Raw genomic sequence first — 26,742 nt, forward strand, 5'->3', positions numbered from 1 at the left:
TTCTAATAATCTTTTACAATTGTTTTCAATAATGTTTGCTATTGTTTTGGGTGAACCAGTGTGGTGGCAATCTCCACCTACTGCCAGCAAGCTCCACCTACTGGCCTCAACCCATATAATGCGCTAGATAGCTTCCTGCTGTCTCCTGTTCTCAAGTTAACCTCCTTGGTCCCTCCTCATGTTCCAGGAAGTTGTGCTGCTCTCTGCCCACTCCCTCCCCCATCCCTCACACCATAGCGTTTGTGGTGCATAAAGATGCATGAATCTGAAAGACAGCTGAGCTGGGATTTAAGTCCACAATAATAAAGCATTAGTCAAAGTACTTCTGTTAGAAAATGAGGAAGGATTCTTCATGTTAAAATGTACTTTCAAAGAAGTTAATAAAAAATCTGTAAGGGGTAAGGAGTCTGGTTCTATTGTGCTTTTTCCTCTAGTGTACTCTTAACCATGGGATGATATCTTTCCAGGGGGGAGAGAATAAAGAAGCCTGTGGCACCCCCCTGCCTATAATAGAATTTGAAATCTTTTTACTAGTGGCAATGGAATTTAATCTTGATCCCCTGGATTTTAACACCCTGGCGCAATAATCTGTTTGCATAATCATGCCAGTGGAGATTTATAACTGTATAATGCATGGCTAAGAATAGAACCCTGGTAATCACATCCGTTACAGTCCTACTCGGTTTTTCTTCTCTCTTATATTTACTCAAAATAAGAAAACAGAGCCACAACTTTCACACAGCTTTGTTTCCGTTTAAAGCAGCAGCACTGGCAAACATTTTTAGATGATTTGATGGGCACTGTATACAAGCAAAATCACACATATCTTCCTTTTTAAACTGATGCATATTTAATTTGAGGAAAAATGTTAATGCTTTAGAAAGCTCCCTCCAGCTTAACCATGTTCAGAATTCACAGAATATTTTAAGACTCCCACTTCATAGCAGGTTAAACCATTCCAGCCTTTACTTAGCATTTAATTAAGCAAGCAAACTTTTTTTTTTAACCTGCCAACCTGTTCAAATGAGGTTACTCAAGAGCACAATTCAAGTTGAAATGGCTCAAGTTGCAATGCCATGGGAGCTTAGAGCTACTGTATTCCCTGCATACCATTAAACTTCTAGGTACATGCAGGTGCTGCATAGGTGACCTCAATCAGAACCTGGAGCAGGCAAAGCACTGATCCACGAACCAGAAGAATAAAGCATGACTAAATGAAGACAGACCCCAAGAAGATTTTTTAAAACCAACATTTTTGAATTTATTTAGGGGCCCTTTTACTAAGCTATGCTATGAAATGGGCTTAGCACGTTCTTATGCAGGCCTTTCCTATGCTTTCAGCACATTTCTAGCATGGCAGTCAAAAAGGGCTCTTTCTAATTTGTCTTATTTCTGGCCATGCGCCAATATTATCATTAGGGTGCAGAAGTAGCATACCCAGACAGTCGATTTAGGACAGGAGAAAGACTTAAGTAGGTGGGCCAAAAATGTCATGTCCGCCCTCCCCTGAATTAAAGCCAAACCCAAATTTAATTTTCACCTCCTCCCCCACCCTCAAAGTAAATGAAATACCTCTGCTGGCGGAGATCCCCCAAACCTTTCCAGCTGAAGACCTCCTTCCTGCAGAAAGAACTTAAATGTTGGGCAGCCGCCAGCACTGTTCCTGATCCACAGCTGCCAGCCACCAGCCTCCACATATGCTCAGTTTTGCGCAAGAATGAAAACTGAGCATGTGCGTAGTGGTGGGGGAGACTGCAGCTTGGGAACAGTGTTGGGGATGCGCACAATTTAAATTCTTCTGGTGGGGAGGAGGTCTTCGTCTGGCAGGGCTTGGGATACCCACTAGCCCCAGCCCACCCAGGCCCACCTGTGGCTACGCCACTGGGGTGTAGCCATTAAACAAAATTACCGCAGGAGCACTTATCGTTTCCTATTTAGGAGGTGCTAAGGGCTCCAGCGTTATGGATGCGCTATCCAGTTAGTATGGCGGTGATGTCAGTGCAATAGCTGGTTAGCGAATCCACGCCCATTCTCCACCCCTGCCATGCCCACTCCCCAAAAATATACAAAAGTAAATATCGTGCACTTAGCAAACTCAGATGGCAAAACTTATGGAGAACGCTTTAATGTATCCTGCATTAGGCCATTTTATATTCCGTAAAAGCCTATATAATTCCATGCAGATCACGGTAACAAAAAAAACTGAAACAATAATCCGGGAATTACAAAAACTTTACGTCAAGAATCAGAAATGTAAACCAACCCACATAATTCTTAAATGGAAAAGTTTTTAGTTGCTTTCTAAATCTTAAATAGTCCCTTAAAGAACGGACTGAAATAGGAAGGGAATTCCAGACTGCTGCATTTTGTAAAACTGTCTGACGGACTTAACTGAACCAACTGGAGGAAATTTAAAAACAGCCTGACCCCGTACTTGTCTATTTAACAGGTAAAAAAAACCCAGCCACATATGATGACACATCCCTATAAAGGGACATAAAAACCATGTCACAGTATGCCCTGACGTCCCTGAGATTTCAACACAAGCAAACTGGCTGACTTCTCTGCCTATTGGAAATAAAAAAGAAAGAGGGGTTCATGGAGTACTCTACTACCTGTGGTAGAAATATAAAAAAAAAAAAAAAGCAGGAGTGGGGGTGGGGGTGGGAGGAATATAAGTCACAATTACTTTATAAGGCCAGATTCCTTGTAGAAAACTAGGTTGAAGAGGAAGCCACAGAGTCCGATATTTAGGAGACTCGAGTTAGTGCTGTAGCTTTAAATCTCAATGAGAACAAAATAAAACAAGCTTTATCATTCTGAAGAGAAGTGAGGCTTTACTTTTATGTTCAAGCAATACATATGAACAAGTAGTTCATAGAGGGACAAACTACTTCAGAAAATTATTCTTGTCCATTTATGTAATTAGAACGTCAATACAGTAAGCAGGGAATTATAGTTTAAGATTATTAAATCATTAATTATAGAAAGTAAGTAATAACCTGATGCCACTATAAAACAATTATAAGCTCTGCCGTCCAATGAGCACAAACATTTTCCAGAGTCATCAGGTCCCTGCAGTCATTATCATCCACAATTAATTTTAGGAAATTACATGGCAGTAATGACGTTTTGGCTTGGGTAGGTCACTTATCTTCTTTAGAGATATTTCTCAGATGCCTATGTCTGGGTTCAGATGGTCTGTTGCAAACAACAATTCTGGAATGTCGAGTGGTTTCAGAAGTTTTGATGACAGCACAAGTACCTAAAGATAGAAAAATATGATGCATAAACTTGTATTACACTTTCGTTTTTTGGGGACTTCGATGCCTTCCACCACACATGAGTTTTCACCTCTCAGTATCTGTCCAACCCCACTCGTTGCTGTTTAAGAGAATGGGGGTGAAAAATGGAGGCACTATGGGGTGAATACTCAGGGGTGTGTGTAGCTGAAAGGTCATGTATGAAATTTTAAGCACAAAGAAAATGACATATCACAAGTGACTACTTTCTGTCTTGCCTCTGAGACAGAAGTAACCTTCTAGAGGTCTCCTGGGTGGTTGGACCCTCGAGTAAATCTTTACTCCCCCAGGCAGAATTCCAGGCAAGAAAAACTCTGGCTACTAAATAAGTATTAGACATAATAAATGTTTATTCAAATTGTCAAAGAAGCCAATCAGTAATTATTGAAATAGTAACAAATAAACTCCCAATACAGTATAATATGTAGCAAATAAAGACAGAGTTTTCCCTGGGAGTTGTCAATATGTCCTCCTGCTAGTGGACACACTGAGGCTCGCCATCCTCAGTTTTGTTTCCTCTTAAATACTTTTTCTTCCTTTCTTCATTATCTTAATTATAATTACCCTTCCTACCTAATGAATATGCATCTTTCCAGACTATACTGTTTCCTGTTATGATGAATCATGTTCCAACACGTTCCATCAAATTCTATCATTTATTTCTTCATTATATTGACAGTTAGGGCCGGTCATGCATAAAAGCATAAGTTTTCATTAGCTAATGGGTAAAGTTACCTTGTTACTACCCCCACCCTCGTGCTATGGCTACAAGTTTACTCACACCCACTTACTTCTCCTTTTGATTATTTATCTGGGTACAACAGATGTCCTTAGTCAGCAGATGTCCTTTGTCATAGGAGTCTCTGTCTTAGTTGCTGACCAGCAACTTATCAAGTTAGCATAGGCCAAATGTCAAACCACAATCTTAGAAGGGTAGTTTTCAGAAAAAGCACATTATAGCTCTCTTGCAACTCTTAAGTCTGCTCCCAGCTCAAAAAAGCAAAATAGCTATATTAAAATAAAAACTAAAAATATGTATGATTTGCACCTTTTCATGGCCTCTATGATATACACAAGGTATCCACATTAGTTGGGTTTGAGCATCAGTCATGCAGCTGTATATATACATATAACTTTACCCACTGCAAAACAGGACATAAATTAGTGTGAAATGGCCCACCACATTCATGACATGTGTTTTCCTACAGTGAAAGGTTTAAAATTAAGATGTTTTTTAGAGTTCATTCTTTTTTCAATCTGTAAAGATTTGTAATTCTTTTACCTCAAGTAATACATTTAATTCCTTCACATATTGGTTTTCATAAACAACTGAAGACATATTTGTTTTGTATCTTATGTAATAATTATGAACTGCTATGTACTATCTCTCTTTACTGTATGATCCTGATTTTTTACCGTCAATCTGCTTCTTATATGTGTTACCCGCTCTAGACCTTTCTTTTTTTTTTTTTTTTGGGGGGGGGGGGGGCTATAAATGTCAAAGATAAGACAAGAATAACTTCTGGAAACTCAAGTTATATATGTAAATCTATAATGTACCATTATCTCCCAAACATATGTACATATTATTTGGCAGATGAAAATCTACTTAAGCACATTGTTATGAAATGGTGCTACCATGTGCCACTTAGAGGGTCTATCCCTAGCACAGCTCAGGTCCACTTCCACCTGCTGCTTATGCTCTACACTAGTACCCTCCTCCTACCGACTGGGTCTCAACAGCCTCTGGGTGAGTCTCCCGCTCTCAAATTATCCCCAGTGATTTCTAGGTTATTGGAGGCCACACTCTCAGTGGTCCCACAGGTCCCAAGAAGCACTCACAGACCCAACACACAAACCACCGGGATTCTTTATTAGTCCAGACAAGCAGAGGCAATAAACTGAAAATTTTTTATTGTCTAAAAATATTGAACAATGAACAGAAAAAGTGCAATCAGGAAACCTTAATAGGTAACAGAACTATGGATCAAACATAAAACTATCTAAACATTTGTTTACTTTCTAAAAAAGTACCTGGGGAGATAAGGAAATACGCTGCTCACAGATTATCAAATATCTGATCACAGGGCCTCAGCAAAGAGATCTGTCTCTCTCTTCTCCCTGGCTACAACTGGGGCAAAAGCCAGTGCACTCCGAATGAAATTGAGCTCCTGGGCTAATCAGAACCCAGAACAACGTTTGAAAGTACAGTGCAGACTGCCTTTCCGAAAGGCTTAAACAAAGAAAACAGCCTAGGTTCTGCAGCAGCTTTAAAACATAAACATGCACCACCTGCTGGCAAAACTAGAGAAATACACTTAAGGAAATACCCAATACACTTTACAGGCTTAAAACACACTGTTCTGTCACACACATTCAGCCAGCTTATACACTTACACACCTAACTCTCAACTCAGCTGGAAAATTTACCACAACAAATCTTAATTCAAGGTCATCAGGGCCCTGCTCTCCTCCTTTTCTAACAGTATTTTTGCTGAAACAGTCCTTGACAGGAGGCCACAGACCTGGCCCCCTTAGAGCTTTGTAAGTGTACATCCTGAATCTCACTGGTACAAGCTGGGGTTCTGTTGTAGTTTAGATTCATAGGCGCCCGGTATAAGAGGCTTGGGGAGGCTAAGCCTCCCCAGCCGCAAGCCCCTCTTTCTCTCATCCCCCCCCCCCCCCCGATGCAGCATCCGTCTATCCCTCTCACTGCCTCCCTGCAGTGCAGTCGCTCTAATTCAGATCACCGCTACTGGCAGTCTCCCCCCCCGATGCAGCGTCGATCCTCCCTCTCACTCTCTCCCTCCTCTAATTTGATTTAGATCCCCATCGCTGCAGGTAGCGGCACGCCAACATCAGACTACAGCTTGCTTCGGCCTGACGGCATGACGTGCCCCGCCTCCTCTCTCTGACCAGCCTTCCTTATGATGCGTCCAACCCTCGCGGAAGCAGGAAGTTTGGTCAGAGGAGGCGGGGGCACGTCATGCCGCCAGGCCGAAGCAAGCTGTAGTCTGATGTTGGCGTGCCGCTACCTGCAGCGATGGGGATCTAAATCAAATTAGAGGAGGGAGAGAGTGAGAGGGAGGATCGACGCTGCATCGGGGGGGGGGGGGGGGGGGAGCCTGCCAGTAGCGGCGATCTGAATTAGAGGGACTGCACTGCAGGGAGGGAGTGAGAGAGGCATAGACGGACGCTGCATCGGTGGGGGGGGGGGGGGGGGCTACTGGAAACATGGGACATCTGTGGAGCCAAAAGTCTTTGGATAAGGTGCTAAACGGGCCTCTGCACGTTGAAGTTCTGTCCCCAATTCTTAAGAGAAATATTTTTCAGACCCCCTGTCTCCCCTGCCCCATGATTTTGGGGAAGGCAGAGTGTGAATGTACTGGGAGGTCATGCAGGCTGCCTTGTTTTTCCATTTTCTCAGGGGGGTGGGGATGAGAGAGAGAGCCTGCCAGTAGTGGCGATCTGAATTAGAGGGACTGCAGGGAGGGAGTGAGAGGGATAGACGCTGCATCGGGGGGGGGGGGGGGGGGGGGGGGGGGGGGGGAACGAGGGAGAGGGTTAGACACTGCATTCGGGAGGGAAAGAGGGAGAGGGATAGATACTGTTATAGTTTGGTAAGGTTATGAGTGTGTTTTTGCACAAGTTTGTGTATAGTGTTTTGCAGTGGAGAGATTGTGTATTGGCCTTACTGAGGTGGCACCAAAACATCAGAAAGAGCCTAAATCATGACACACTACCTCTTGAAGGATCTACATATAGTCGTTCATAAAAGGAGCTCATTGTGAATACTATCCACCCTAAAAGGGTGTTTTGTGGCTCTACACGAGAATTGTGATATTATGATCCCTTGTTTCATATTGTTGACGGTCTGCATTTTCCGTATGGTGGTATATTGGTGTATTAGGTCTGCCCAATGCAATATTTATGGTACAGTAAGGTTATGATTGTGTTTTTGCACAAAGTTGTGCACAGTGTTTTGCAGTTGAGCGATTGTGGTTAGTATATGCTTTGAGCAATCACTTTATTCTTTGACATATGATACATATCTAATATCTAAATTTAATAAAAGGTATTGTGATTATTTTATTTTTACTTATTTTTTTTTCTGTGTTGTCAGACAATTATGGATGTAAGCCCGGCCCCGGCCCCACCCCTAACCCCGCCCCCTTTAGCCTCCCCAAACAGTTGGACCACCGATCGCCTATGTTTAGATTCCCTTCCTGTGGAGATAATGTTTGCTACACCTATGAAGCTTTCTCAACCCTTGTTGAGCCAAGCAGCTGAAGTCAGGTTCGGGAATTAAGCCTAAGTCTTCCAGGTGGCAGCACACAACCCTGGCAGTAGATCATCAGACCAAGCCCTGTACAGTGTCTTTGAAACATAGCTAGTTATAAATAATTGTAATGCAGATGTCCTGAAAACTATTGATTTCAGAGGTATAAACAAAATACAAGCACCTTTCTGACCTCAACTGCAACTCTCTTTAACTAATCCCTTATTTTCTTATTCCTGATACTCTATCTTATCTATCTATATGTTCCATCTTTGCTTACATCCTAGGCTGTCTATTAAAATGTTTTATTGTGTACTGAGTTGGCATTGTAATATATCATACTATGCCATACTTTGTATTGGTGTCTGAATATTTTTACTGCTGTAATTGTCTATGGCTTATGTTTGACTTATTCTTGCTGTACAATGCCTTGTGAATTCCATCAAAAAGGCAGTAAATAAATCCTAATAAATAATTTTGGTGTTAAAAGTGCAAATTAATTTTTTGCGGGGGTGTGCCTTAAAAAATGTAGTGAGTGCAAAATTGAGTTAATGTGCAAACGATTTGCACACATTAAAACAAATTCTAATGCATTTTTGTTTTTTTAATTACAATCGATGTGTGAAACTAACCAAACAAAATCCATGAAAACCATGAGGAAAAACCACACCTTCTGAAAACAAACTGAAAACATTTTTGTCTGTGCAGACATCTCTAATTCTCGGTTTATGAGTATTCCTTGTACAGTAAAGGTGACCTCAGTTTTTCATGGCTGGTCTAGTTAGGAAATAGCATGGCGCTGCTCTGCTGCCCTTTTATATCTCAGAGACAGCACACAGTGTATGAGCACAGAGATTGTACTGCAGATGAAGCAGTGACATTTAAGGGAAAATGAGCAACCAGTATAAATGCAAAGTTCTCCTTCCACCTGCCTATGAAGACAGACAGATGAAACACATGGCCAGTGTGTGGGCTCGTGGGGCTGTCCTTTGGATATGGTCTAGCCAGCTCAGTGTCATATCTAAATGTAATGAAAAGAGAAAGCTGTGAACATCAGAGTTTATAAGATACAAGTTTTTGTGTGTTGGGATGGTTTTACTGCCAGGTAAATAGAACACATTTGTCTACATAAGCAAAAACAAAAGGCTTCCTGATGTTTGTATCTGATTTTCAATGTCCTGTCCACAGAACCTCAACTGACTGATGGAAAGCTCTTCCTGTGCAAGCAAGTTCATACCCACATTAAGGGGTTTGTTTACTAATCTGCGGTATGGTTTACACTTCACTTCCTGTGAAGTGTAAACAAGTGCAAAGCCTGTGAAGTAACCACTGGAGGTACATCCAGCATGTGTCCTACAGTTATTGCACAGAGTAGACACTTATAAAATGCTACATATATCTTGAGATAGTGGGGTAAGTACATTCCTGCATTAAAAAAAAAAGATCCCCAATCTGCATCCTGAACCTCCTCTCCTAAAGCTATAGACCCTCCTGATAACCTTTCAGGCACTTATCTCAGGTATCCCTGATGGGTTAGTGGGTAAGGTGGGGGGGGGGGGGGGGGTCAGAGTGATATTCTTGACTCTTTTTTCATTGCTGTCACGGATGCAAAATGGCAGCTTTGACCCCTAGTGGCAGTCTTGCACTACTACCACTAATTCAGAGTTGCCATTTTGTACTGGGCTGCTGATAGGGCAGGAATGTCTGGGGTTTGCTGGTGTCCACTTACTAAACCACCAGGGTGCCTCCTAATAGCAGTACCACAAGACTACTGCTGAGGATCATGATGGCCATTTTGAATGCCAGTATAGTCCTGAGCAGGAGTGGAGGTGGACTTCTCTCATCCAGCTGCACTGAACACCAATGAAGACCCCCGGGGAGGAAAGGTGGGCAATGGAAGAGTGGATCTTGTGCTCACAGAGTGGGGATTTTGGATAGGGGCAGGATTCCAACCCAAGTGGTGGGTTCTGATACTGGAAGGATAACAAGAGGGGTGATGGGCTACTGGAGGGATGTCAGGGGATGTTGGGATAGGGGATCAGATACTGGAGGGATGTTGGGGAGTGCCAGGAAGAGGGGGTGCTGACAATAGGGAGGGAGCACCACCACAAAACTGACTGTAACAGCAGCTGAGGTTCCATAATGTTGATACTGAGGCTGCATCGTTACTTTGATCATGTTGCTGCTGAATCCTACCAAAACTGAACAGAAATTATTGGGCAGCCTGGAAGGGATGTTTGGTCTTTTTCTGACATCACTTACTAAGTGAAATAAAGTACAGCACCATGTAAACAAGTCAACTTTCAAAGAATCTGAATTCAGTGGCACAGCCATTGGGGGGGGGGGGGGGGCTTGAGGCTTGGGTCCCCTCCACTTTGGGCTAAGGTCAGTGGTGTGCTGGAGCGGGCTCTCACAGGCTCGCGAGAGCCGTTTGTTAAGTTTTTAAGAATTTTGGGAGCCGGTTGTTAAAGTAGGCCTCCCCATGGCTACTTTAACAACTGACTCCCAAAATGTGGGCTTGGGCCCCCTCCTGAATTCTCTTTTACTTTGCTGGCAGTGATACTGGCCCCACCAGCCAAGTAAATAGACTGTTGCTGCTCCCTGCTCCTTCTGACTCTGAGCATCAGGCTGGGACTTTTCATGCAAGCGCAAAAAGGTTCCATCATGCTGCTCAGAGCCAGAAACAAGCAGCAGAGAATGGTGGCAGTCCATTTATTGGCTGGTGGGGCTCGGCAAAGGTATGCCTGGGCTGCCCGCACAAGGGAGGGGAGAGAGAGGCATGTATCCCCCCCCCCCCCCCCCAAAAAAAAAAAAAAAATTTCAGGGCCGGCTATGCCCGGAGGCCGGAGAGAGAGCCCGTTGTTAAAAATTTACCAGCACACCCCTGGCTAAGGTCCCCTCCAAAATTGCAGCACCTGTTGAATGATTTGTGGAGAGAGGCTCAAGCCCTGCCAATCGAGGAGAACCGCTGTCCACCCCCCCCCCTTTTTCCCATGCTGCCTCAAGTAGGGAGGAAGTTGGCAGCGTGCTTTCTGATTGCTAATGCCAGTTGGAAAGCACGCCGCTGACTTGGGGGGGGGGGGGGTGAGAAATGGATCTCTTCAGTCCACCCAGTCCACCTCTGGGCTTTCCCCCTAAAATGGACTGCTGGCTATGCCCCTGCCCAAATTGCTGCAAAATGTGCAGGTGCTTTATACCTCTGGTCTCTGCATAAATTTACAATTTTGAATGTGAACGTATGTGTTTACTTTCTCATTCAGAATTGCCTAAATAAAAAACTACTTCCAGAAGTTTGCTGTTGCTCTTTCTCTCGGTATTTTTTTCTGACTACAGCAACAGACGTTAATTTGAAAGTTCCAAAGTGACGCATGTACTTCTCCCTTGAACTAATTCTGTTGTGAGAAAACCTTTACTGTAATATGGGTAAAGGAATACAGGTAGGGCAACTGTTGGAAAGTCAGTTTATATGGAAATAACACTTTTTATCCAAGGAAATCAACCTGAAAATTCCCTTTTAGGGGGTAATTTTATAACAGGTCGCCTAGATTTAGAGGGCAAGAAGGCTCCTACTGTATAAGAACATACTAGGGTTAAACTAGCAAAAACTGTGGCTAGATACAGCTTTTAGGCTGGTATAAATGTGTGCATGTACAATCTGCATAACTGCGTGCATTTTATAAGGCATGCACATTCTTTGCAACTCTGTCTGCGCTGCACCTACATTCGCATCGTGTTAAACTATGCCTTTTCTTGTCACCGCACATACTTTTGCGCATGCAAGGATAATCTGATAAAAGCATTTTATAAGTGGGAAAGGTTTGTAGATTTACCCCCCATCGAGTCATAAGGCACCCTAATTAAACCTGTAGAAACAAGAGATCTTTATGATGTCGAAATCATATAAGAACTTCATGCAGGTAACCTGAAGGTTTGTTTTTGAAAAGTGACTTATTGCTGGGGGGGGGGGGGGGGGGGGGGGGGCTCCCTTTAAAAGATTAGAGAAGAGGGCTTTTAGTGTGTCCTGGCATCTCAAGTGAACTAGCTGGAGATCAGCAAATACAAGTCTACATAACAAAAAAGGGGCTGGGGTAGACAAATATTTATCTACATCTTAATGGATATGCAGGCTGAAATAATAGACTCTTTTTCAACGTATAATAATCCTGGACAGGTGGCAGATAACTCACTGCTGAGCTACATAAATCCAGCTAATCCAACTAAGTAAATCAGACACTCTTCATATGAAAGACTCGAGGAATGACTTCTTTTTCTGACTCCTCTAATGGCTTTTAACCTAAAAAAGTAACAACTTCAAACATAGGGCAAGTGGCAGTAAAATCTGCTGTGATCACTCTAAATGCTTCAGAAACCTGCCTTGAGGGATGACCTGCGACTGGGGTCAAGCTAAAACCGAAGCAATGTCAGATAGAATGTCCTGGCTGTGGAACGTCAATCCCTGCCATAAAGGGATGTGGTATGGATAAAACCCAAATTCCGCATGCATCCTACTGAAATCTCTCTTTTATTGATGTGGGGCCCTTTCAACCTTTCATCCATCAGTGTGTAACAGCTAAATTACATTTAATGCAGCAAGATTTCTGGCGTCCTTTTGGAAAGAAATGTGAGGAGGTAATTATAATCTTAATGAATAAACATGGTTTGGAGAAGTATTATCCCTCCTAATTCTATATATAAGGGCCGATATTCAGACTGTGGGAGGAAACCGTCTAACTCCCATTGTCGGTGGCAAACCTGGAAATTCAATGCCGGGGCCTTATCCGGCGACCAGCACTGAATTTCTGGGGTTTTTTTTGGCCGCTAAAAACATAGTGCTAACCGGCTAAGTTACAGCAGCCAAAGATAAACCTGATATTTACGTGGGTCTATCTGGCCTCTAAACTTAGCCAGTCAGTCAATGAATATTGGTGCTAACTGGTAAGCAGGCTAGCTTCTAAGTGGTAATATTCAGCCGAGATAGCCGGCTATCTCGCACTGAATATCAGCACTTGGTAGGCTTAAAGCTATTTAACTGGCTAGGAACGGTTCCTGGCCAGTTAAATATCAGCCAGATAGTGCTCAAAATTGTGTACTCAAATTTGGGCGCGGGCTCAAATTGTGCACACAGTTTAATTGTGTAATGAGCCAATCAGTGCTGATAATTGGGCGCTATCAATTACTGGCGCTAATTGGTAATAATTAGAATTTACACACACATCTTTATAGTCGCTATTCTATAAAGAAGTTGCGTGTAAAATTTTTCGTGTGGATCCGAAAAGGGGGCATGAGCGGGTCAGGGGCGTTTTTAGCATTTCTGCGTAGTTATAGAATTCAGGGGATCTGCACCTAATTTAGGGGCAGGGATTTATAGTTGGTGTAAATCCTTGCACCTAAAATTGGGCGCAGATCACAGAGCTAAGTGCTATTCTATAAACGGCGCCCAACTTTGAGTGCTGTTTATAGAATAGAGTTTAGCGCACATTTACAGAATTGAGGGGATCTTTTACTAAGCCATGGTAGCATTTATACCATGCACTAAATGCTAGAGACACCCTATATTCCTATGGGCATTTCTAGCATTTAGTGCGTGTTAATCATTAGCGCATGCTAAAAATGCTACTGTGACTTAGTAAAAGACCCCCTGAGTCCTATATTTCTATAAAAACAGAAATTGAGCTTTTCACACCAAAATGGAAGTTAAAAACATTATTTTGTTCTCCATCTTTCAAACCTCTATTTTTGGATTTTGTGCCATATAGAGATATCAGAAATTAGGCTTACACTCGCAATTATTTAAAATATTAAACAAGGCCTTTATCAAATTCCAGAAATATAGGTTAGGTTTAACTAACACAATCAACTATGGGCCTGATGTTCAAAAAAGTTAAGCTCCTAAATTTGTGCCCTACTCTTATTCAAACTTAAGAGAATAAAGGGCGTTTTTACTAAGCTGCACTATTAAATTGGTTTAATGCATCCTAATGCAGGACTTTCCCACGTGCTAGGCCCATTTCTAGTGTAGCTGTAAATTTGGCCTTTTTCAATTATATCTTCAGCCTGCCCCAGTATGGCAACATTTATATACTTATGTGCTTATATTAAGCAAACCAATAAATATAAACACTAATATGCACAACTGGTAAGACTGCCAAGTGTCCTAACTGAACATGTTTTACTCTTGCATAATATTATGAACACTCTGACTGCACTCTTACAAATAATGCTATATGATTAATTTGTTTGTGTTGGTGGTGTAGGCAGACCTGAAAATATGGAGGGCCAATGGGCAAATTGGGTAGGCACATGTCCTCTCCACAGCCAGCCCCCCCCCCCCCCTCCCATTCAATTTAAAACATTAACTACCTGAGCTGGTAGGGATCCCCAAGCCCTTAAAGCTGAAAACCTCCTCGAACGTGGCCAGGACACTCTCCATCACAGCTCCACTGTGCCTGTAGCTTTCATGAGTCGCCCCATGCCAACTGAGCATGCGCACAGTACCGGTGGTCAGGCTGCAGAGGAAAGTTGCCAGCAACTGTGGAGCTGTATTTGGAGAGAGTCCTGACCACGTTCAAGGAGGTTTTCAGTTGGCAGGGATCACCACCAACTGCTGGGAGGGCCTGAGCCCAAAGTGCTGTATGTAACTCTTATGTATGAATTGGTGCATTTTCAGTAATGCGTCTAGTCACAAATTTACATGTGTACTTTGAAGTACACACAACACCCAATTTTCAAATACAAAATATCTGCATCAATTGCATTGGAATACTGTATACTAAAAGTAGCCACGCAACTTTACTTCAAAATGGCAGCTAATGTTACACATTATTGACACGCTGGTTATATATAAAGATTCAGAATGCATCTTCTCTTTACATGGGCAAAATTATGCACATCGGAGGTAATTGTATAAATGATTTTTTGTGCACAAAGACCTTTTATGAAGGTAAAAGAGCTCTTATATAATTACCTCAGGGTCATGTGTAAAAGTATGCACAGTGATAAGCATGCTTATATTTTTATGCACCCTACATATAGGTGTGCTCAGGAGCAGAGTTTGGGCAGAGTTGCGATTCATGTACGCTGTTTATTAACTACACGTGTACTCATATATTTTATGCATGACTATTTATGCCTGCTCCTGAGCATGTGTAAATACCTATGGCCTCAATATAAGTGTTTTTCTGCCGCTTTAGGCCTAGCAGGCTTGATATAGGTGCCTATTTGTCCCTCACACATAGGTGTCCTGTTAAAATTCTACCCTCCACATAGTTGGCTGAAAATCCCATATATTTGTGCAGGTCCTTTGGGTCTTTGGATATTTCAGATGAGTGCTTGATCTGTTTGAAGCATTCTAACATTATAAAAATTCATATATAATAAGGGATCTCACTGACTGATGAGGATTTGGGTGTGCTATGCACTAAAGTATTTTGGAGTACATAAAAAGATGCCACTTCTGAAGGTCATATGTGGGAATTCCCTACGTTTCAGTAGTAGAGTATTGAACAGTGCTATTGGAAAATTGTGACATGGGTCCTTATTTAAATACATATATCTTGACCAGACTTTTGGAAATTGATTCCATTATGTTTAAATGACTCAAATATAATCATGCACTGATGCCAAAAGCACTGTTAAAGAAGTAGACCCCCCCCCCCCCCAATATATTATTGGAAAAGAGAGGGACAAATTCCAACATAGAGCTGTAAAACTTCAGAAACATGTCCTTTGAATTTGTATGTACTATGTAAGAAGGTCACGAATATGTCCCTTGCTAGTGAAAGTAGTGTTCCTATCAATGTCAAAATGATGCGAGAGTAAAGATGTAATGTTTCCTGATACTTCCCAATTGGGAGGTGTTACAAAGGACTGAACTTAACAAAACTCAAGAGCCCATTTCAGCTTGTGTTCCTTTCGCTGATTCTGTTCTAGGAGTGGGTTGGAGACTCATGGAAGAGGGCTTACACATCCAAAAGTGAGAATCTCCAAGGGACATCCTAAGTTTCAGATGACTCAAAGAAGAAGACAGGACTTAGCTCCATACTCCTTGGTCACACTAAGGATGTACCTGATCAGAGGACTGCTCTGTTGTGAGTCATAGGAAAGACAGACCCAGTGAAGAGAAGTCCATAGGCCTGTTTGTTTTTTTTGTTTTGTTTTTTAACTGAGTCTTTATTTAGATTTTATTTTCAAAATTTAAAAAGACCTTGCATGCTGTTTGGGCTTTAGTCTATCAGAAGTTTGTGCTTCAAGAACAGGTCTGCATTCAGGACAACATGCTCCAAAACGAGGGAAAACCCTGAGGTGAAGCCCAGTCCCCAAAGAGTATGATACGAGAGGATGGTGGAAGAGGATATCCCTAGTTTCTAGTATTGCAGATTCCACTTGGAGTGTATATTCTGTTTTTCTGTCCCTGCATAGATTTTACTCAGAGAAATACACAGTTTGGAAATTTTTTTCAACTGTATCAAGTTACCTAGTATAGGATTTATTTTTTGAAGAACCCCAAAATGGCACGTTATGCAAGTTTCACCCCTAATTTGGGATTGGTGCATGACAATCTCTGAAGCCTAGTATTCTTTCTCATCATTCATGAAGAACCCAGTGAGCACAGGATGCCTACTTACCCTATCTATCTAACTAGCCAAGCACAGAGATGCTACATGTGTTTAGGGAGTCAAGTTGTAAGGAGCATAAAGAAGGGTAAATACAATAGAACATTAATAAAAATGGAAACATTCTTTCTCCTGCAATTCTGTAAATCGTGCAGTATATAAGAACATAAGAATAGCCACACTGGGTCAGACCAGTGGTCCATCTAGCCCATTATCCTTTGTCAAACAGTGGCCAATCTAGGTCAGGCGTACCTGGCAGAAACCCAATTAGTATCAACATTCCATGCTACCAATCCCAGGGCAAGCAGTGGCTTCCCCAAGTCTGTCTCAATAGCAGACTATGGACTTTTCCTCCAGGAACTTATCCAAACCTTTTTTAAACCCAGATACGCTAACTGCTGTTACCACATCTTCCAACAGCGAGTTCCAGCACTTAACTATTCTTTGAGTGAAAAAAATATTTCCTCCTATTTGTTTTAAAAGTATTTCCATGTAATTTCATCGTGTCCCCTGGTCTTTGCAGGGCCGCTGGGAGACAGACCCAGGCCCGGGGCGGGGCAAGGCCACTGCTGCTGCTGCCGCCACTGTCCATCGCTCACCCGCCACCGCCACCGCCACCCCCACCCTCTGCTTCAGTGCATTTGCTCCTCCCCGGCCTCCAAAGAGGGGCTCAGCACTGAAGTCTGTCTCTCTCCTGCTCCTATGTGCTGGGACTGAGTTATAACTTTACTGCAATCACCTGGATTCTGACAGAGCAGGAGAGAGCAGACCCCAGTGCCGCCCCCCCCCCCCCCCCCGGTTGGAGGCCGGGCCTGGGGAATTTTGCTCTCCCTCTCTCCTTTTTGCTCTCCGCTCTCAGCGGCACTGGGTCTTTACACTTTTTGAATCAGTGAAAAAACCATTCACTTTTACCCGTTCTACAGTTCTACACCACTCAGGATTTTATAGACCACAATTATATCCCCCCTCAGCCATCTCTTTTCCAAGCTGAAGAGCCCTAGCTTTTCCTCACATGGGAGGAGTTCCATCCCTTTTATCATTTTGATCACTCTTCTTTGAAAACGTTTTCTAATTCCGCTACATCTTTTTTGAGATACGGCGACCAGAACTGAACGCAATGCTGAAGTTGAGGTCGCACCATGGAACGATACAGATGCATTATAATATTCTTGGTTTTATTTTGCATTCCTTTCCTAAAAATTCCTAGCATCCTGTTTGCTTTTTTGCCCGCCACCACACACTCTACAGCGGCAGAGAACCCCCCTGAAACATTTCCACTGAAAAACAAATATCTTAAACCCGAACAAATAACTGAACTTGATGCATGATATTAAAGATCCTCTTTCTCTTGACAAGGGACTCAAACTCTCCTGTTATACATGGAAGTGAATTAGTGTAATAAAAAAAAAAATGTACATAGTGCATTGAATTTATATCAGTAGTGTAACTGCTAACAAACAGTTTGCATGGTTCTGCCACTAGAATGCCAGAAAATGGAAGCATTCTTGCTGACACTCCTTGCTCACCATATACTGCAAAACTCAGGACCCCATTTATAATGGACTTTAAACCATTTCTTCTCTATGGAATACATCTTTAGAGTCATGTACCTGGACACCGGGCTTGTGTGTGGCTATAAAGTCAGTCACCATTTTGACTTCGGAAACTGTCACGCCACCTATCACAAACAGGATCAGGAGGGGATGATCAGCAGGGTGTGGACGGTTTACCTAGGTTAAAGGAAAACATTACTTAAGTTTCTCTTACCTCATGTTTATAAAAACTGCAGTCAACAGGACACACTTTGTTCTTAAAACATCCCTCCTGTAATGAAAGTCTGAATTTTTAAATTTACATCAAATTTTCTCCATGGCATAAACCTGTCAAGGTGGTTTTGGGAAAGGGGGGAAAAAGATCCAACATGATTTTTTCACACAATTATTTCAGTTACAAATACAGTGGTGGAAATAAGTATTTGATCCCTTGCTGATTTTGTAAGTTTGCCCACTGACAAAGACATGAGCAGCCCATAATTGAAGGGTAGGTTATTGGTAACAGTGAGAGATAGCACATCACAAATTAAATCCGGAAAATCACATTGTGGAAAGTATATGAATTTATTTGCATTCTGCAGAGGGAATAAGTATTTGATCCCTCTGGCAAACAAGACCTAATACTTGGTGGCAAAACCCTTGTTGGCAAGCACAGCGGTCAGACGTCTTCTGTAGTTGATGATGAGGTTTGCACACATGTCAGGAGGAATTTTGGTCCACTCCTCTTTGCAGATCATCTCTAAATCATTAAGAGTTCTGGGCTGTCGCTTGGCAACTCGCAGCTTCAGCTCCCTCCATAAGTTTTCAATGGGATTAAGGTCTGGTGACTGGCTAGGCCACTCCATGACCCTAATGTGCTTCTTCCTGAGCCACTCCTTTGTTGCCTTGGCTGTATGTTTTGGGTCATTGTCGTGCTGGAAGACCCAGCCACGACCCATTTTTAAGGCCCTGGCAGAGGGAAGGAGGTTGTCACTCAGAATTGTACGGTACATGGCCCCATCCATTCTCCCATTGATGCGGTGAAGTAGTCCTGTGCCCTTAGCAGAGAAACACCCCCAAAACATAACATTTCCACCTCCATGCTTGACAGTGGGGACGGTGTTCTTTGGGTCATAGGCAGCATTTCTCTTCCTCCAAACACGGCGAGTTGAGTTCATGCCAAAGAGCTCAATTTTTGTCTCATCTGACCACAGCACCTTCTCCCAATCACTCTCCGGCATCATCCAGGTGTTCACTGGCAAACTTCAGACGGGCCGTCACATGTGCCTTCCGGAGCAGGGGGACCTTGCGGGCACTGCAGGATTGCAATCCGTTATGTCGTAATGTGTTACCAATGGTTTTCGTGGTGACAGTGGTCCCAGCTGCCTTGAGATCATTGACAAGTTCCCCCCTTGTAGTTGTAGGCTGATTTCTAACCTTCCTCATGATCAAGGATACCCCACGAGGTGAGATTTTGCGTGGAGCCCCAGATCTTTGTCGATTGACAGTCATTTTGTACTTCTTCCATTTTCTTACTATGGCACCAACAGTTGTCTCCTTCTCGCCCAGCGTCTTACTGATGGTTTTGTAGCCCATTCCAGCCTTGTGCAGGTGTATGATCTTGTCCCTGACATCCTTAGACAGCTCCTTGCTCTTGGCCATTTTGTAGAGGTTAGAGTCTGACTGATTCACTGAGTCTGTGGACAGGTGTCTTTCATACAGGTGACCATTGCCGACAGCTGTCTGTCATGCAGGTAACGAGTTGATTTGGAGCATCTACCTGGTCTGTAGGGGCCAGATCTCTTACTGGTTGGTGGGGGATCAAATACTTATTTCCCTCTGCAGAATGCAAATAAATTCATATACTTTCCACAATGTGATTTTCCGGATTTAATTTGTGATGTGCTATCTCTCACTGTTACCAATAACCTACCCTTCAATTATGGGCTGCTCATGTCTTTGTCAGTGGGCAAACTTACAAAATCAGCAAGGGATCAAATACTTATTTCCACCACTGTAAGTTAGAAAGATTCTGTAACTGCTTGTGAGTAAAGTTCAAAAACACAGAGCCCCATATTCAGACTTCAGTGATCAGCAATTTTAAAGGCGCTGACCAGAGCAGGGCAGAATTTCACCCAGATATTCAATGCCGGACCTTATCTGGGCACTGTGACACTGAATATCTGGATTTTACCTGTTCGCCAGCATTTATCCAGGAGCCAGCCACTATTCAGAATGTTGCCCGAATAAAGTTAGGACAGTCTTTTTGCTGTCCTAACTTTAATGAGGCACTTACCCGGACAGCAGACTGAAAATCGCTGCTAACCAGATAAATCCTGGTTCTACCCAGACTCTGCCCCCAACCAGCGCTGTTGAGCAGTACTAACCGGTTATATGTGGCTGAAAATCCAAGGATCACCCGGTCAGCGTGATTTAACCAGGTAGCATTTTCTCCTTCCCCATTATATTGGGTTAAATATCAGGCCTACACTTTTTAAACAAGTAGCAATTCAATAACTTTTGAAAATATGACATGCTGGGATCTCCATGAAAAATTCTTGAAGTGATGCTTGAGCAATAGCACAATAAAAACTGTTTATTTAACCTGTGATCTTTCTGGTAACAGAATAATGGAAGATACTAAAAGATTTTTTTGTTATATCATGAGCAGGAAGTAGAAAGCTTGATATTCATTATTCATAGATTACTTCCTTTGAGCAGTGACAGAACATGAAAGAAATTAAGTCACCTTGATTGGCAAACATGAGCTAGAAGTTGTAAAAAATGCATATAAATTGGAAAGGGGTTTGTTTTACAATCTTTAATTTCAGAAGGGCAATTTTTGGAGTACCTGTAACAAAAAGATCATAGTAACATAGTAGATGACGGCAGAAAAAGACCTGCACGGTCCATCCAGTCTGCCCACGATAAACTCATATGTGTATACCTTACCTTGATTTGTACCTGTCTTTTTCAGGGCACAGACCGTATAAGTCTGTCCAGCAGTATTTCCCGCCTCCCAGCCACCAGTCCCGCCTCCCATCACCGGCTCTGGCACAGACCCCGTATAAGTCTGCCCTCCCCTATCCTAGCCTCTCAACCACCAACCCCTCTTCCCTCCGCCACCCAATTTCAGCTAAGCTTCTGTGGATTCATTCCTTCTGCACAGGATTCCTTTATGCCTATCCCACGCATGTTTGAATTCCGTTACCATTTTCATCTCCACCACCTCCCGCGGGAGGACATTCCAAGCGTTCACCACCCTCTCTGTGAAGAAATACTTCCTGACATCTTTCCTGAGTCTGCCCCCCTTCAATCTCATTTCATGTCCTCTCGTTCTACCGCCTTCCCATCTCCAGAAAAGATTCGTTTGCGGATTAATACCTTTCAAATATTTGAACGTCTGTACCATATCACCCCTGTTCCTCCTTTCCTCCAGAGTATACATGAACTTAGAGACGGAATGGGGAAGAAGAGTCAGGGAATGTCCGTTATGGTCTTTGGTTACATTGTGTCGCAAGTGTCCAGGTATTTTTATGTTGGGTCGGTGGGGTATGCTCGTCTGAACAGGTCTGTCTTTAGTGCTTTCCGAAAATTTAGGTGGTCGAGCGTAGTTTTTACTGCTTTTGGCAATGCGTTCCATAGTTGTGCGCTTAGGTAGGAAAAGTTGGATGCAAAGGTGGGTTTGTATTTGAGTCCTTTGCTGCCTGGGTAGTGGAGGATTAGGTATGATTGTGCAGATTTTGTGTTGTTTCTGGTTGGCAGGTCGATAAGGTCTGTCATGTATCCCGGTGCCTCGCCGTAAATAATTTTATGAACAGTCGTGCAGATTTTGAAAGTGATAGGTTCTTTGATTGGTAGCCAATGAATTTTCCTCGGAGTGGTTTGGCGCTGGCAAAAACGCGTTTTTCCAAATATAAGCCTGGCTGCTGTGTTTTGGGCGGTCTGAAGTTTCTTTATAATTTGATCCTTGCATTCCGCATAGATTCCATTACAGTAGTCTGCGTGGCTTAGTACCATTGACTGTATCCGGTTACGAAATATTTCCCTGGGAAGAATGGTTTCACGCGTTTGAGTTTCCACATTGAGAAAAACATTTTCTTTATGGTGGATTTCGCTTGGGTCTCTAGTGATAGGTTACGGTCGATTGTTACTCCGAGAATTTTCAGGCTGTCTGAGATAGGGAGGGTGTATCCTGGGATGTTAATGTTTGTGGGTTTGTATGTATTGTATTGGGATGAGATGATGAGACAGTGTGTTTTTTCTGTATTGAGTTTTAGTTGGAATGCATTTGCCCCAGTGGCGTAGCCACAGGTGGGCCTGGGTGGGCCAGGGCCCATCCACTTAGGGCTCAGGCCCACCCAACAGCAACACATATTTAGTGCTAGCTAGTGGGAATCCCAAGCTTCGCCAGTTGAAGACCTCCCCCTGACGTTGCTGAAAACACTGCTTTCCTCTTCAGCAGTCTTAAGCTTCCCCTCATTGCATGGGGGAGGGAGCGGGAGGAGAACACACGGTGCCCACCCACTTCTTGACTAGGCCCACCCAAAATCTACTGTCTGGCTATGCCCCTGATTTGCCCATGAGTTCATGATGTTTAAGCTTAGCTTGATTTTGTTGGTGATTTCTGCCAGAAAATGTTTGTATGGGATGTATAACATAGTAACATAGTAGATGACGGCAGAAAAAGACCTGCACGGTCCATCTAGTCTGCCCACGATAAACTCATGTGTATACCTTACCTTGATTTGTACCTGTCTTTTTCAGGGCACAGACCGTATAAGTCTGTGCAGCAGTATTTCCCGCCTCCCAACCACCAGTCCCGCCTCCCATCACCGGCTCCGGCACAGACCCCGTATAAGTCTGCCCTCCCCCATCCTAGCCTCTCAACCACCAACCCCTCTTCCCCCCGCCACCCAATTTCAGCTAAGCTTCTGTGGATCCATTCCTTCTGCACAGGATTCCTTTATGCCTGTCCCATTTTCTTCCAAGTAGAAAGCAGTCTGTAGATGAAGAATGAAAGAAAATAAATTAAGGCTCCTATTTACAAAGGCTTGGTGGAAGATAATGCTGTTGTTATGGGTCATCTATCACAAAGCCCACTGCATGAAACGGACTTTGTGGTAGATAATGGCGACCCCCATTGGTTGGATTGCAGGCTTCTAGAAGAAGCCTTGGTACATGGTCCTCAGCCAAGGACTGTTGTTGTAATAACTGGGCTAAAATAAGTTGGATGGGGATATAAACTAGGAAGGGAAAAATAAGCAAAAAACACCATGCATGCTATAAATTCACACATATTTGCGTGTGTGTGTGTGTGTGTGTGTGTGTGTTTGTGCATAGGGCAGTAGCATAGCTAGACAGCAAATTTTGGGTAGGCCTATAGGAAAAATGGATGGGCATGAAATGTCCTCTCTACCCCCTGCCCCCCTATCACTCCCTCTCAATTCAACTTAAAATATAAATACCTAAGCTGGTGGGGATCTCCACAGTTGCCCAGAACTCCCTACTGCCAAACTCAGCAGTTGGCGGAAGCATTCTTCTGTTGGAGATAATATCCTCAGGTTTACCATGCAGGCAAAAAAATGTGGTCTAACACGAAGGCAGCTAAATGAGAAGATGTGGATAATTTAGGTAGGGGTACAACTGGTTAAAAGATAGAAAACAGAGAGTAGGGTTAAATGGTCAGTATTCTAAATGGAGAAGGGTAGTTAGTGGGGTTCCCCAGGGGCCTGTGCTGGGACCACTGCTTTTTAACATATTTATAAATGACCTAGAGATGGGAGTAACTAGTGAGGTAACTAAATTTGCTGATGACACAAAGTTATTCAAAGTCGTTAAATCGCAGGAGGATTGTGAAAAATTACAAGAGGACCTTACGAGACTGGCAGACTGGGCGTCTAAATGGCAGATGATGTTTAATGTGAGCAAGTGCAAAGTGAGGGAATGAGGGAGAGGTGGGCTTGATAGAAAGAAGTTATGGAAAGGAAATACGGCATCAGAGGAATTGAAGAGAGGAGTTATGGGGAGGAAGAATAGGATAGAAGTGATTTGGTGTAGGCGTAGGTTTGACAGTTCTCATCAGTAGAAGACACCCACAACTAGTGAGCAGTCAAGGTCCACAGACAGGTTCCTCATAGGACATGTTAAAGAGTAGGTAGTGATCACGTTGCACCAGAAATGGTGAAAGCGGTAGAAGCCCAAAGGATGAGACCTTTGAATTTATTTATGTATTTGTTGATTGTCAGTGGTTTAGAATACACATAGACATCAGTAAACATAAAATAATCAGATATCACCCTGGGTTATGGTTAGCAAAATAGCAATTCTGCCAAGTAGAAAGGCAATGGTGGAAGAATGGTAGAGAAGAGGATAAGATACATTACAGGAAGAGGAGTAGGAGCTATATAAAGTTTAGAGAAACATGCAGAAAAGCTTGGAACATATTTTTTAAATATTAGAACATAACAGCATGGAACCGAGTATGATATTTGAGGCTGGCATAGAGGCTGGAAAAAATATTTTAAAACATTTTTTTTAGGGTGGTTAGTGACCACTGGAGGAGTAAGGGGAGGTCATCCCTGATTCCCTTGTGGTCATCTGGTCATTTAGGGCACATTTTTGTGGCTTGGTCGTAAAAAAAAAAGGACCAAGTAAAGTCGTCCAAGTGTTCGTCAGGGACGCCCTTCTTTTTTCCATTATTGGCTGAGGACGCCCCAGTCCCGCCTTCACTATGCTACCGACATGCTCCTGTGAACTTTGGTCGTCCCCGCGACGGAAAGCAGTTGAGGACGCCCAAAATCGGCTTTCGATTATGCCGATTTGGGCAACCCTGTGAGAAGGACGCCCATCTTCCGATTTCTGTTGAAAGATGGGTGGCCTTCTCTTTCGAAAATAAGCCTGCAAGTAATAATACTCCAAGTGTATGTGCTATTGGCATGTCCATTCACAGAGCCAAGGCTTGCTCTGAGAGAGGTTTCTGAAGCCCACTAAAGAATGTGAGTGGAAGATTTTAATAGGAAAATGGGACATATGCACAAGTGTTATAACGATATATCAGACTTAATTATATGAGGCTCGCTGGAGTGGAGAAGAATTCTAAGTTGTTAAAGGTGATCTACACAGGAAAATCAGTGGACATTGAGTTTTATTAGAATGATCACACTAGTTCCAGTCTCACTGTTCTGAAAGGTGGTTTTTAAAATGCAGAATGGAAAGAGAAGCTGATACAATTTAAAGTGGTATAGTTAAAGTGTTTTCAGATAATTCCAGAGTGTTTTATGTATGTTGTAATGTGAATGTGGTTTTGAGAGGACTATTTTATTGTTATAAGCACATATTTGTTTAATAAAGTATACATTTTAGTGAATGTATATTTCTTTGAATGAGTTTAGTAATATAATCGTATCAACAATAGATACATGGGATTGTAGTTATTGTTAAATTTATTGGGTAACCCTGTTGTTTATAAATATTCATTGTGGATGTCATAAATACCTGACTGGCTGGGATGCCTCCAAGTTTCGCAGGAAGCACAGCTCCTACGTGCATGCCCAGGCAAAACCGGAAGTGCAAACACATGCCATTTTCTGCGCAGTTAACTATACCCCTTTTCAGAAACTGTTTACAGTTAATTTTTGAAAGGCTCATATTTAAGTGAAGAAAACAGGCAATAATGTAACATAGTAGATGACGGCAGATAAAGACCTGTACGGTCCATCCAGTCTGCCCAAGATGCTTTCTCTTTTGCTTTTGCTCTTACTCGGACTCACATACTTTTGGTTTCTCACTATCAGCACTTAGAGGCTGCACGGGCTTCCTTCCGCTTCCAAACAACACAAAACCGGCAGTTTAATATCAGAAATTCGGAAGAAATCCTCTCCTCAAAACTTTAAATGCCACCCTTGATCTGGTGGTAAGTTTTCAGCATTAAGGCCAGCATTTTTTTCTGCGCTGTTGTCTAAGCATTGGGAGGGAATACCGAGTAACCTCATTAACATCCATTTCAATACATTTAAATACAACTGACAGCCATCTTTGACACGCACATTGTTACCTGCACTAGAACCCTCTGAACATTCTGCTCACATTAAAGTGCATGCTAGTCCGGCAATAATCGCCTTTAACCTTAGCATTAGGTTTTGAGCATTGGACCTCTGTTGGCAGTGGTGTCTTCAATTAATGGTATCCTGGATGTCCCCTTCCAATGATGTCCCTCGCTGCCCCCAGGAATGCCTCCACCCAGATCAAACACATATACAGAACGTATCTTTAAGAGAATATATGCTGGACCGTTTTAAAAAGGCTATATGTGCCTGTAAAATCCTGTTTTTACCCAAGGAAATTCCTTTTAAAATTACCCCTAGAATGCTCAGTTTAGATGATGTCAGCAACATGACAACTTAGCACAGTAGAATCAGTTTCAGAGAAAAACAATACTCAGTGCAATGGAGGAGTAGCCTAATGGTTAGAGCAGTGGGCTGAGAAACAGGGGAACCAGGTTTGATTGCCACTGCAGCTCCCTGTCACTCAGGGGAAGTCATATAACCCTTCATTGCCTCAAGTACAAAATCTTAGATTGTGGGCCCACTAGGAACAAAAAAAGTACCTTTTTGTGGTTGTACCACAGAAATGCAGTATGTTAAATATATGGCCCATACATTTACAGTCTTATTTTTATATATAAACAAACAACAACATCAATTATGCAGACATCTCAAATTGAAGGTAGCGTGTCATTTGTTTCATACACAATAACAACAGAATAGACAGTAATGAGCTAAGTTCAAGTAGAGCACAGCACTCCTTGTGCATGCAGAGTAACAAGGACCATGTGCTGAGCTGGCCAGGGATAAAATGAGAACGGATTGTTCTCATAAAGGAGGTTATGCAAGATATTAATCATAAAGAATTCCTGCTAGGAGATGTGAACATTTAATAGGAACCTTCACATAGCCTGAGCCTCTTGTATCAAAACATGATGTTGATATACGATGAAAGACCGGAATACAAACCTA

The 26,742-nt window shown here is 42.7% G+C and overlaps 1 protein-coding gene across 1 annotated transcript in view; it reads right to left on the reverse strand.

The window, feature by feature from the left end:
- Window positions 1-2,771: 2,771 nt before the first annotated feature.
- Window positions 2,772-26,742, reverse strand: part of SCFD2 (sec1 family domain containing 2) — a 642,339-nt gene continuing 618,368 nt past the window's right edge. The window contains exons 8-9 of the mRNA XM_030191376.1: window positions 17,804-17,923; window positions 2,772-3,265 (exon numbers count right to left, since the gene is read on the reverse strand). Coding sequence (XP_030047236.1) covers window positions 3,173-3,265; window positions 17,804-17,923 — 213 coding nt within the window. The 3' untranslated portion in view covers window positions 2,772-3,172. The remainder of the gene's footprint in view (window positions 3,266-17,803; window positions 17,924-26,742) is intronic.

Source organism: Microcaecilia unicolor, chromosome 2 (genome assembly GCF_901765095.1).
Source record: "Microcaecilia unicolor chromosome 2, aMicUni1.1, whole genome shotgun sequence".
NCBI lineage: Eukaryota > Metazoa > Chordata > Amphibia > Gymnophiona > Siphonopidae > Microcaecilia > Microcaecilia unicolor.